The sequence below is a fragment of the Bidens hawaiensis genome, unplaced genomic scaffold (assembly GCF_021521415.1).
Source record: "Bidens hawaiensis isolate Kalapana, Puna unplaced genomic scaffold, B.hawaiensis_p1.1 tig00001016_1, whole genome shotgun sequence".
Lineage (NCBI taxonomy): Eukaryota > Viridiplantae > Streptophyta > Magnoliopsida > Asterales > Asteraceae > Bidens > Bidens hawaiensis.
The window spans coordinates 1,192,275-1,205,840 of record NW_027491059.1 but is presented as its reverse complement, the minus strand read 5'-3'; the positions used below and the strand labels follow the sequence as shown (position 1 = coordinate 1,205,840).

Here is a 13,566-nt window from a genome sequence, read left to right as displayed (position 1 = left end):
ATTCAGATAGCGATGCAAACGTGGACCCCACCCAATATCGGGCAATCATAGGTTCTTTAATGTACTTAACTGCTTCAAGACCTGATATTATGTTTGCAGTTTGTCTTTGTGCTCGCTTTCAGGCAAACCCAAAGGAATCTCACTTGAAGGGTGTGAAGAGGATATTGCGATATCTCAAAGGCAAGCCTAAGCTAGGGTTGTGGTACACGAAAGGAGGAGACTTGGAGTTAGTCGCCTACACAGATTCTGATTATGGAGGATGCAATCAGAATCGGAAGTCAACAACAGGTGGATGTCAGTTTCTTGGAGGCAGATTAGTGTCATGGCAGTGCAAGAAGCAGACCTCAGTCGCCATTTCAACCTGTGAAGCAATATACATGGCAGCATCGAACTGCTGCTCCCAGGTTCTTTGGATACAACAGCAACTGCGCGATTATGGTCTGAATTTCACTCATACTCCTATTTGCATTGATAACACTGCTGCTATCTCAGTAACTAACAATCCCGTAAAGCATAGCAAAACTAAACACATTGACATCCGTCATCATTTTATACGGGATTGTGCTGAGAAGAAATTGATTGTGCTCGAAAAGGTTGATACGTTAGATAATTTCGCTGACTTGTTTACTAAAGCGTTTGACAAAACTCGATTTCAAAACCTCGTTGAGCTGAATGGGATGATCAATCCCGAGTAACCATGTTTTCTTGTCTTTGTTTAAAAAAAATCACTATCGCTTAGAATTATGTCGGTTGCCTCAGTTTGAAGGACATATCTTCGGATATGTTTGGTCCTCATTTCTACTTGTAGAATATGAGGATAGCCATTAACCAGATGACTGAAAGTGACCGGGGCGGTTTATGATGTGTTTTTATTCTTTCGCTGAAAATTAGTCGTTCATACTTAGTTAGAAGGACACATACTCGTATGTGGTCGGTCCGGTTGATCCATTGGATCTTCAGGATAGCCGTTTACCTGAAGACTTCGACTTGATCGGGGCGATAGAAGTTAAAATTTTTTTTGGGAGATGAAATTATTTTTCAAGTCTACTACTTCGTAAGAAGTTCCTTTACTATGTTTAACAGAAAATTGATCCAACCTTGGAAAGTGATAGATAAACTGATTCTGTGTGCTTAACTAGTGAAGTTATTAGGCCTAAAAGACTTTAGAACAGTCATTGTATGTCATGGTAGCTTTTTATGGTGCGTAAAAGTAGAAGTGATACTAACTAAATCTACTCGATTTTACGTGGAAACTCCTTAAGAGTTGTGTATGTCTCCGCTTATATCTTTCCGAATGATAGGCAGAAAAGCGATTACCAAGTCATACACGAGCCCGTGAGTGTTCTGATTCCCGTGAAGATAGCGTGTCAAGAAACTGCAGTGATCCAGATTCGGGACTTGCAGTTGTTTACTACTCTGAAGTTGTGTAAATACTTAAAAAAAAAATGTTTGTGTTATTGACACATTCTAGAGTTCATAATGTTAATACTTCTCAATCAAGATGTAAGAAAGAGAACGGGAAGAAGAGTCTAAAGATCGAAGAGTACTTACTATTTAATCAGACACTACGAGTCGAGGTCAACTCGGGGTGACTTGGGGAAAGCCAAATACGCTTTGAGAATAGATAGGAGGCATCATAATCTCTGAGTTGTTGTCCATTTAAGTTTTGAGCTTAATTGAACCTAACCCGTATCACAGAAGCAATGAAAACCATTCTAAGTTATTTACCTGTTTCTTTATGTCATAATACATCTGAACATGGATCTGTGTGACAGTCACTTAATTAGTATGATTCCTGTTCGAATCTTTTCTAAAACATGGTAGTCCCTGTCAAGACTGAAATTTTATCCCGTGTACTTTATTTTTAAAATTTTTCCTACTTATGTAGTTGTATGATTTAATACCTGGTTACTTGGTCTTGATCGTATCATTTAACGCTTTAAAGGAGGTTTTAAAACTTAATTGCAAATTGTTCAAATTATAGGGGTTTGTTGTGAAAATTTTCATATCAGCGAAGTTATCCATAACTTCGCCTGCAATAGGCGAAGTTATCCATAACTTCGCCTGTATAACTTTGACCCCTATATAAAGATATTTTTCTGGTCAAACTGTTTATTATTTTCATAAACCAGCGAACTTATTTCCGTAACCCTAAGCGAACTTATCTTTCGAATCAAATCTGTGTTGATTTTCTCGACTACTATTCCGATTAAAGGTGTGTAGGGTTGTAGTATCGTATAATCTATGTCATTGATGTAAATCAAAGGTCGTATCGACCCGATTCGCGACTCTGTTTTGTCGAAACCTCAACACCCGATTTTCAAACTTGTTATTACGTGGTCGTAATCAACTTGCTCGTCTAAATCGTCTCAAAAACATGTTTTACGAGATCCTCAATCTCCAAATTCACCAACTACACGTCGTATTGAACATCTAACTGTTGCCGTTTCATATTCAGGCGAACTTACAGTTTAGCCGAAGTTATCCTTAATTTCGCCTGAGGTTTAACTTCGCCTGATAATTAATTAGGTAACAGTATATGAGGCGAAGTTGTGGTTAGGCGAATTTATCATTAACTTCGCCTTGCCATTTTATTTAAAATTTATTACGCGAAGTTCAAGTTGAGGCGAAGCTGTTCCCAACTTCGCCCCACCTCTAACTTCGCCTATACAAAATAAATCATAACTTCGCTCATGGTAACAGGCGAACTTGTGATTTGCCTCGACGTTTCTCTAACTTAGTCTGTTTTTGTTGCAGAAATGGCAGCTGTAGCTGGAGCAGGTGGTGCAGGTGGTGATGAAGGTGGAGACAACAACCGACAGTTTTTCCCGGGGCATAACATGTACATCACATTGGACCCGGATGCGAGTGGTATTGATGATTTCCGCGAGATCATCACATTTCTACTTCGCTCGCGTATATTCCACGCGATTACCACAACACTGCCGATATCTTTGCCAAACATAGAGGATTTCTGGCAGACAGTGGAATATGACTGTCGAGTCGAGCCCCCGGTTATGCGTGCAACGGTTAACAATCAGATAGTTCAGTTCTCGTCTGAACAGATCAGGGTGGCTTTACAGTTTGGGGATGAAACGCGAGACGATCCTACAGACTTTGTAGCTCCATTCCGAGATTGTGCGTTTCTGAGGATGGGATATTCAGGTCCTTTGGGGGATACTCAGAGACGCAAGGGGTTCTTGCTAGACCAGTGGCGCTTTCTCATGCACGTGATGATCGTGTGTATGTCGGGAAGAAAGGCTGGTACAGACGGGATGGGCGCGACCATGCAGTCGGCAATGACTTCACTGACTTACAATAAGCGTTACAGCTTTAGTCAGATGGTATTTTACGAGATAGATCGTCAGAGAGGAGCGGTGGCGCGTGAGAGATTTCTTATGTATCCAAGATTCCTACAAATGATCTTGAATCATGTTGCTCCCACGTTACCTCAGCGCCGACCAATTAGATACGTGGAAGGTGTAAGTAAAAGGATCTTCGCTCAGTGCAGATCATCAAGTGCAAGAAGCAAACCTAAGCTCCGTCCTCGACATACTCCATTATTCGGGTACTTAATCAACCCATAGTATGTTCCAGCTCGAGGGGACGAGTTTCGGGATCCTCAACCACAACAGGCTGGAGCACCTCAACCACCTGAGGTACAACAAGCTATACCTGCTGCTCCTGTTGTGTCACCGGAGGAAAATGTAGACCTTGATGAAGCGTTTGGCGGTCAAGGATTTTTTGATATGGAGCGTGTTGATCCTGAAGAAAATGTACAGGTCTCGGTTGCACAGGTTTCTAGTGTGAATGTTGCTAGGGCAGCTACGACGGTGGCTGATTCTGATTCGTCAGATGATGATGTGGCTGAAGCGAGACGAATTTTGGTAACACAAGAACGGATTCATGGGAAGAGGAAGAGAGCCAATGATGACAGTGAGTCAGATTTTGAGGAAGAAGTACATCAGTTGGTCTGTAGATCAAGAAGGGAGAGGACAGGTGCAGGTTCGGGAGCTAGTGAGAGCTCAAGGGTGGTACGTTTCACTCCACCCGCACTGTCCGGTATGACCATGGTTCCAACATCATTACCAGTTACAAGGCCAAGCGCCACGGACGTTCCCGTGGTGGCTACCTCATCCTCATTCGGCCTACCACCCACTGCATTCCAACTCTCGACTCCGGAGATTGTATCTTTGCCACCTCCAACTCTTACTCCAACAGAGGTCGTGGCAAGATTTATTGAGTCGACAGTTGTAGCTACTGCAGGGTTGTCAGTTACGATACCACCTGCGGTTACGTTTACGCCTACTTCTGAGGTCCCGGTTACAATGGAAATCCCTCCTCAGTACAGTCAAGATATATCACATCTGAGGTTTGATTTCGATGCAACCTTATCCGACTCGGAACGAATAGCAGCGCTTGAACGGGTCGTGGCAGAACAATCAAGGGTAAATCTTATCCAGACCCGTGCCATTCAGCGCCTAGTTGCAGAGAATCAGATTCAGTCGTCCCTGCTGATCGAACATGGCAAAATAATTGATGCCTTGAAGCAGTTCTTGGCATCTCAGGGGGAGACGAGCTGTAAGGGTGATGAGCTGAGGACGAAGAAGCGTAATGATCGAGACGATGATCCCAATGCATCGAAAGGTGCAGGTGGAGAGTTGCCAAGAACTGAACAAGCTCTTGGGACTTCCACATCTCAGGGGGAGTCAACGAGTGCAGTTGGCGGTTCGGGTGATGATGTGATGGTCGTGGATGCTGAAGAGGTGTATGATGATGTTATAGGTGATGAGGATGTGTTACCGGTTGATGAGATAGAGAAGATTGGGGCAGAGATTGTTATTGATAATGAGATTGAAGAGGGAGAGATTGTAGAGGAGAACATTGAGCATGAGATTCCGGAAGTTGATAAGGCAGATAAGAGTCAAGATATGGGAAGTGATGAGACAGAATGGGAAGAGCAGCCAAGATGGAAAGAAGGCTACGCTCAGTGGTTCGTAAAAACGAAGAAACCGGCGGTCCCTACTATGTTCAAGAAAAGTTACAACATCAGGGGTTATGCTGAATCGAAAAAGGGGATTATATGCTGGTTATATGATGAGCAGTTGAGGCTCTTTGTGATTAAAAGGTATGATGGGGTTCAGTACTTCAAAAGGCTGTTGAGATCGTTGAATACATTGCCAGAATGTGAAGTGAAGGACTTAGCCAGGTTGGGGTTGATAAACAGAAGTGATGATAACATGGCTAGAGTCATTGGAAAGATTGTTTGGAAGGAAAGTATAAAAAAGAAAAAGTTCGAGCTGTTGAAACCACAGAAAGGAAAGCTTATTGAAGACAAAGATAGAGGAATGAGAGCAGATGGCAAGCCTTGGATGATCATGAAGTATAAGCCGATCTGGTGTTTAAAAGAAGTGCCGATGAAACAAATGCCCAAGGATGTGCTCAAGGATTTAAAGTGGTGGTACGTTGATTGTGAAACAGCTGAAGCAGTAATGGAGGATGAAGATGAACAAGAGCTGATGAGAGTATATGATTCTATGCATTTAGTGAATTTGTCTCAAGCTGATCTGCAGGTGCTGAATGAGAAAAAGATATTTTATATTCCTGCTTGGAAAGAAGAAGCGAAGAAGTATCAAAGAGTTGTTTCGGTTTGTGTACGAGAAGGAGTTCATGCTTGAAGATGAAAGATACAAGATTGTTGAAGATTACAAGACACGTGCTTGAAGATAGAGATATGAAGCTACTGCCAAGGGGGAGTCTGTTGGTACATGATGTCAGTAGTTCAGTCTATAGTGTCTGTAATCGAGTTAGTTGGATTTGTATTTGGATGTAAGCGAAGTTCTCACAAGTTCGCTGATATAGGCGAACTTGTGGAACAAGCGAAGTTAGGGACAACTTCGCCTAAACATGCTAGGCGAAGTTGTCGTGCTTTATAAGCTGCTAGGTTAGGGCTGAGTCGATAAGAATCGAGTTGTGACGAGATAGAATCGAGTTGTAACGAGTTTACGAGTTGTGTAATCGGTGATCAGTGAATCACGTGTTTCCAGTTGCAATACAACGTGTCTTTGTTTATTGTAACGTGTGTTTGATCGTGATACGCGTATCGTCTTCTACGCTCGTATCGTCTTACGTAGGGATTCCGCACCTACGTAGAACGAGATATTCCGTGTAGATCCGGCTGGGAACCTACATTATTCCGCATTTTTTTTAATTAACTCTGATTTTCCAAATTATGTGAATGAGTAAATCCAACCAGCGCGAAAGTAAGACACCCGGGGTCGGGGCCTTACAGCTAGCAACAACTAGCCCTCAAAATACAAAAGATCTAACTTACAAGCTTTAAAAAATGATTTTTTTAACAGCCAGAAAATACATTATAGAAAATCGGAATTGGTTAGAAAAGGCCTAACCAAAATCAAAAACATCGAAATTACACCATCTAATCTAATCGACTACTTAAATTTTCTTCGATCTTGAAACCACTCATACGAAGCTAAGGATTTTTTATATTCTCCACGATTTGAGTATGACTTGTGTTAACACCAATGAAAATCTTGTCATTTATTACCCCCCCCCCCCCCTCTCAAAAAAAAAATCCCCAAATTTTGGCAAAAAAGATATATTGCTTGGATTAGTTTGCTTTGCAATTGGATTTGGCCCAAACCGCCATGATAATTCAGCACATCATTTATTGAGAAAGCAAAGAAGTACGGGAGTTTGCACCAACTCATGGGTACATTCATAATTTTACTTAGTAGTTTGATATTTCATTACTAGCAATTGAAGCGTGTTTGTTCTGTAATTTAAAATTTTATGAATCTGGTGAATTAATATGTAAAATTATTAACTAAATGGTTATTTGTAATTCCATGACGTACGTGTTTTCTAAATCCTTATATCTCATGCGCACCATTATATATATATATATATAGGAGATTTCAAATGAGAACCCCTTTGAGTTTTAAGAACTCGAAAGAACTCAATATAACGATTTTTTTTTTCGAATTTTTTTATACATGCGTAATATATGTAAGTTACATACACGTAAAAAAATTACAGAATTTTTTACGCGCCGAGTCAACTTATTACACATGTGTAACGGACGTAAAAATTAGTGTAATAACTTACAACTTTATTCTCTCTCCTACTTTGACTTTTTAGTCAGATTTAATCTCAACCACACAATCTAATCCATTTAATAAAATGTGTGGCTAAGAATTGAGTTCTTAAGTTCTTAAAACTCAACATGATTCTCAAAATATCCCTCCTCCATATATATATATATATATATATATATATATATATATATATATATATATATATATATATATATATATATAGACTAAGTATAAAATGAAAACCCACTTGAATTATGAAAACTCTAGAAACTCATTCTTAACCACATGTTTTTAATTAATGTTTAAATCTTGTGGTCCATAATTAAAGTGAATAAAAAATGTAAATATAAATATAACTATTTCTCTCTCCTGAAAACATATATAAAAATTAGTAAAAAAATGTTAAAAAATAGCAAAACATATTTTTTCGATGTTTCGATGTTTTATATTAAATGTTACAACATATATTACATGTAACAAAAAAAACAAAAAGAAAAAAAAAAGATGTTACATAGGGTTTTCACAACTCAAATGGGTTTTCATTTTAACATTACCCATATATATATATATATATATATAGGTTATTGTAAAAAGACAATGTTTTCTAGGAATGGTAAGAACAATTATGGGCCATTAGAGATTTAACATTACCGACATAGTTTTCTAGAATTACTCTTTTACCATTATAACCGACATAGTTTCCTAGAATTATTCTTTTACCATAGGTTTTAATGCCAAATGTCAAAAATATATTGGTTCTTACCATTCTTAGAAAACTCTTTATTTTTTATTTGAACCCTTTTCAAAAATATATTCTTATGTCAATATATATATATATATATATATATATATAAGAAAACCCTAAAATCCTACGTATCGCAATGTGGTCGCTCCCCCCTTTTATAGAAGACACCAGATTGCTTGATTTTTAAATGGAGGCCTCTCATTGATTTAACCCAAATTCATGGGTATAGGTCTTATCAAAACCAGATAGCTCTTAAAAAGGTCATAACATCTCATTAAATTAAAAATTAATCTTACCAATTATTTGATATAAGAATCATATAAAATAGGGATATACTAAAATTTAATATCTAATTTACTAAGAAAAAGATATTATTTATAATTAATAAACAAGTTATAGTAAAAAAAAAACAAAAGCGGGTCACAGGTCACCAAATTCAGATAGCTTTTAAAGGGGTTATAATATATCATTTATTTATGAAACCTTTTCATCATCAAACCCTAAGTATATTATTAACTTTACTACAATAAAGAAAATTAAAATCCAAAAAATAAATATTAAAAAACGAAAAATGTAAAACAACCATTCTCTCAAGCCATCAGATTGCTTTATTTGTAAATGAAGGCTTCTCAAGCATTTGACCCGAATTCACGGGTAAAGGTCTCACCAAACTCAGATAGCTCTTAAACGGGTTATAACATCTCATTATATTAAAAATTAGGGTTAGGTTTAAATAAGAAGTTTGATTTTCCTAAGAATGCTAAAAAGGAGGGTATTTTAGTCTAACACTTAAATATCAAAACCTACTTAATTTAATTTCAAAAACCCAGTTACATTAATTTCAAAAACCCACTTACATAAAACTCAATTACATATTTACTCTCTACAATCACCACCACTCCACCGCCCACCGCCCACCGCCACCACAACCGTCACCCACCGCCGCTACCTCGCCGGAAAAGTCCGGAAAAACACAATGGAAAACACTATGAAAAACACAATGTAAAAAACAAAATGGAAAAAAACACAGTGGAAAAAAAAACACAATAAAAAAAACACAATTGTATGACACAATGTAAAAAAATAAATTGAAAAAACACAATGAAAAATACTATTGTAAAACACAATTTGTAAAAAACCCACTAATTTTTTTTAATTTTTATATTACAATATGGTACTCATATAAAATATTAAAAGACACTCGTTATTATGGTGAATTTGTTTTTCTGTAAAAACGTCGTAAAAAAAAGTTATTGACATTTTAAAATGATGGTGGAATTTGATATGTGTCTTGCATGTGAAGAGAGAAAGTCAACAAATTTGTTATTTCTTATATGCCCTTTACCTTGTGTTCACACTTGATTTCCTCCTAAACTAATCCCAACCATTCATATTCAAAATCAATGGACACGATTACTTCTTATCCTTCCTACAAAAACTATATTTTCTATTATAACCTAACCCTTAAAAATTAATCTCATCAAATATTTGATATGAAAATCCTATAAAATAGGGATATACTAAAAATTAATATCCTATTTTATTTAAATCTCAAGTATATTAATTATTACTTTCTTATAATAAATAAAATTCAAATTTAAATATATATATATATATATATTAAAAACGAATAACGTAAAACAACCTCGTAATATATACACGTATTAACACACGACTCAAAGTTGGATAAGCCTTCAAAAGCATGCACATACCGATCATTTTTATATTTGATTAAAGGCACCTCATATCGATGGCTCATACACTAAAAGATGCATAGCCAATCAATCATTTGTAACTAGATATTTGGGATGCAAACGAGCCGAGTTGCTCGCGAGCTACTCGAGGTCGGCTCGTTAAAAAGCTTGATCGAGCCGAGCTTAATCGAGCCCGAGCCGAGCTCGAACTTAAAAGTAAGCTCGTTTAATAAACGAGCCCGAGCCCGAGCTTCACTTATCCAGCTCGAGCTGGCTCGCGAGCCTAAACGAGCTTGCCATTTATATAGTTTTTTAAAATGTATATTTAATATTAATATATATATATATATATATATATATATATATATAGGGTAAGGTTAAAATGAAAACCCGCGAAAACCCTAAGTAACATCGTTTTTTTTTGTTACATGTAATATATGTTGTAACATTTAATACAAAACATCAACAAAAAAATGTTTTGCTATTTTTTAATATTTTTTTACTAATTTTTATATATGTTTTCAGGAGAAAGAAAAAGTTATATTTATATTTTTTATTCACTTTAATTGTGGACCATAAGATTTAAACATTAATTAAAAACATGTGGTTGAGAATGGGTTTCTAGAGTTTTCACAACTCAAGTGGGTTTTCATTTTATACTTAGCCTATATATATATATATATATATATATATATATATATATATATAATGTTACAAAAAAATAATTAAAAATAACTAAATAATATATATTATTTTATACATAAAATTATAATAGAAGAAAATATTCAAAAATAATGATAAAATATTAAAAATAATGTATATATAGTAAACGAGCCGAGCCAGAACTGGGCTCGAGCTTGAAAATCTACACAAGCCAAGCTCGAGCTTTGAAAATAGAGCTCGAAACGAGCCGAGCTCGAGCCCTATACAAGTTAAACGAGCCGAGCTCGAGCATAGTCGAGCTCAGGCTTGACTCGGCTCGTTTGCACCCCTACTAGAGATCAAAGAGATGAGCACGTGCCCACATGGCAATTGTCCACCACATTATTCCGTATTGGTCTCCATTTATTATCGGATATGGGAAGAACCTTTTCCTAGGATAGAAAGGAAAAAAGACGTAATCATATATAAGGAGCAAAATTCGAAGGAAAAAAATGTTGTACACGTGGCTTAAATATGCATGAATGGCCAGTGGGTGGTGTCAAAAGTTATATAAAGAGAAACACATGACAAAAATAACAAGATTAGTGATAAAGTGTAAGTGTATAAATATAATGTGGTTTACGTATGTGGCGTCTCTGATAACCTTAAAAGTTTCTGGGTTCAAGATAAGTAAATTGAAATGATCGCTAAAATTTAAAACGAATATGTCTCTCCTAGGATTTGAACTAAAAAGCTTTGTTTTCATATACTATACCCTTTTTATTATAGTCTCGTTATCAGCGTCGAACTGCATCAAAGCCTAACTCTCTTCCAAGAATATATGGAAAATTGTGGTTCATTAGCCTATTCATTTCTTTTTTGGTTTCTCTGCAGCCTATTCAAGACTCGGTCGGATCACAATGGTCTTGCCACGCCAACTTTTCATGTTTTCCGGTGCCGGCCTAAGTGGTGCCAAAAGAAGTCGAACCTGCTTATGTAACCATATGTGATTATTTTGAAAATTTTCAACAATCACTAATTTTAATTTTGAAAAAGAAAAACTCAAATGATATTTTGAAAATTTTCTTCTTCAATTACTATTTTAGAAATCCTTGAAAACAACATATGTTGTTTGTTTTTATAGAAACTTATTATTTAAATTATGTTGGCACAAAAAGGAGAGAGGTGATAAAGAAACTTCCAAGACTATATTTTTATCTCCTAGAAATTAGTAATGAAAGAAAAAATGTGATTGTATTCGTTGACATAGGGACCCACCATTATCAAACACTTTTCCACCCTATAAATACGAAGTAAATCCAACAACCATTTTCATCCCATAACAAATTAAGAAGAAAATTAGAGAGCTAAAGAAATCACTTCTTAAAAAAACAGCAAATTCTTAGTTTTATAAAGAGGAGATATATATAGTCTGTGTTAACTTCTAATCATAGAAGATGATTGGGAACTTGGCTCACCTCACTCTTGCATTTGGCCTTCTTGGTATATAACTCTCTCTCACTCTTGCATGTTAATAAAAAGCTATATTTATTTTCATGTTAAGATGATAATGTGCAATTTTTTTCTTGACATTTGCAGGCAATGTTGTTTCATTTATGGTATTCCTTGCACCTATGTAAGTTCTCTATGTCAAATCCTTTATTACTGTCAGGGGCGGACCTATACATAAAAAATTGAGGGGGGGGGGACTCCAAAAAAGATAGCGTTATTCATGCTCATAAATCCCGGTGGCTCTCATGAAAAGAATGAGTGGTCTGCCACTGAGACATGTATTTCTAGCTATAAATTACATGTTAGCTAAATTCTGAATTGTTTTTATATGAAATCACAGACCGACATTTTACAAAGTTTATAAAAAGAAATCAACAGAAGATTTTCAGTCTACACCATATGTGGTGGGCTTATTCAGTGCCATGCTTTGGATATATTATGCATTTCTCAAGACCAATGTCATGCTACTCATTACAATCAACTCATTTGGTTGCTTTATTGAAACCTTGTACATATGTTTCTTTCTCTTCTATGCACCAAGGAAGGCTAGGGTATGTAGGAATCATTATTTCAATACAAACATCATAGTTATCATTTAAGAAGATGCTTAATTAAACTAATTACTTACAAACTTGGTTGTGTAGATGGAAAGTTTGAAGCTAATCATATTGCTAATAGTTGTTGGCTTCGGATTAATTGTCGTCCTCACTCAGTTCCTTGCAAGTGGAGTTACCCGTGGAGTGATAGTTGGATGGATTTGTCTTGTATTTTCACTGTGTGTTTTTGTTGCGCCTTTAGGTGTTGTGGTAAGTGCATGAATTACAGCATACTAACGTTGTAAAAGAAGAACTAACAATAACTTTTTTCTCATAATATTCCATGATCGATATAGCTAGTCGATCTCTCTAGCTTAAAATTAATATTCATTCATTAATTTTTTTTTCAGAGGCAAGTGATTAGAACAATAAGTGTGGAGTACATGCCAATTCTACTATCTGCGGCACTCACCCTAAGTGCGGTTATGTGGTTCTTTTATGGCCTACTCCTTGGTGACTTCAATATTGCGGTACGACCAAAAATACATAATTGGAGTTGCTTGCGTGTGTTAAAGATATTTTCTTTTTACAAAAGATGAAATTAAATTTCATTCATATAGTATAAAACTGAAGTCACACTTGATGCAAAAGTTATGTAATTCTAACAAATTGATTCCAACAAAAAACACTATATTCAAATGTTCTTGTATTGAATCTTGTTGCCACTTGTTCTCCAGATTCCAAATGTTCTTGGGTTCACCTTTGGAATAATTCAAATAATACTATACTTCGTGTACAAGAACAAGACGCCAGTTATGGACGAAAAGATATCTACATGTGAAGCTAAAAACAGTGAAATGGAGAAAAAGATCCCAAAATTTAAAGACCAGAAGATCATCGATATTGTAAAGCTTGAAACATTAAGGAACACTGATATTCTTGCAGCAAAATTTCAAAAAAATGATGCTTATCATGGAGACCATAAGCCTAAATTCCCATCAGATGTACCAAATCACACCATTGAAATCCCTGCATAAGTTTGTACTGCATAGCAGTATCTCTTTTTAGATATTGTAGGTTTAATGGTTCTAGATCGATTTCTGATGTTTCGCTTAACGCCAAAGTTTCTCTCCGTAGCTCAACCTCTTAGCCAACACATGTTTCCTTTTCTTTCCCAAAATAATAACCAATGTATAGGAATTTGCGGTTTCATATATTAGTATACAATAAGTAATTTTGTTGAGTAGGCTTTTTTTTTTTTTTACTCTTTCCCTCCTGCACTAGATAACTGTACTAACGGTTGTGCCCCAAGTTCTGTA

At 36.1% G+C, this 13,566-nt stretch overlaps 1 protein-coding gene across 1 annotated transcript; it reads left to right on the top strand.

The window, feature by feature from the left end:
• The first annotated feature begins 11,539 nt into the window (after positions 1-11,539).
• Positions 11,540-13,284, top strand: LOC143550737 (bidirectional sugar transporter SWEET9-like). Its single transcript, XM_077041338.1, has 6 exons — positions 11,540-11,702; positions 11,799-11,835; positions 12,052-12,262; positions 12,356-12,517; positions 12,658-12,777; positions 12,985-13,284. Exons 1-6 carry the CDS (start codon positions 11,657-11,659, stop codon positions 13,282-13,284), a joined length of 876 nt encoding a protein of 291 aa, XP_076897453.1. The 5' UTR covers positions 11,540-11,656.
• The last annotated feature ends 282 nt before the right edge of the window (positions 13,285-13,566 follow it).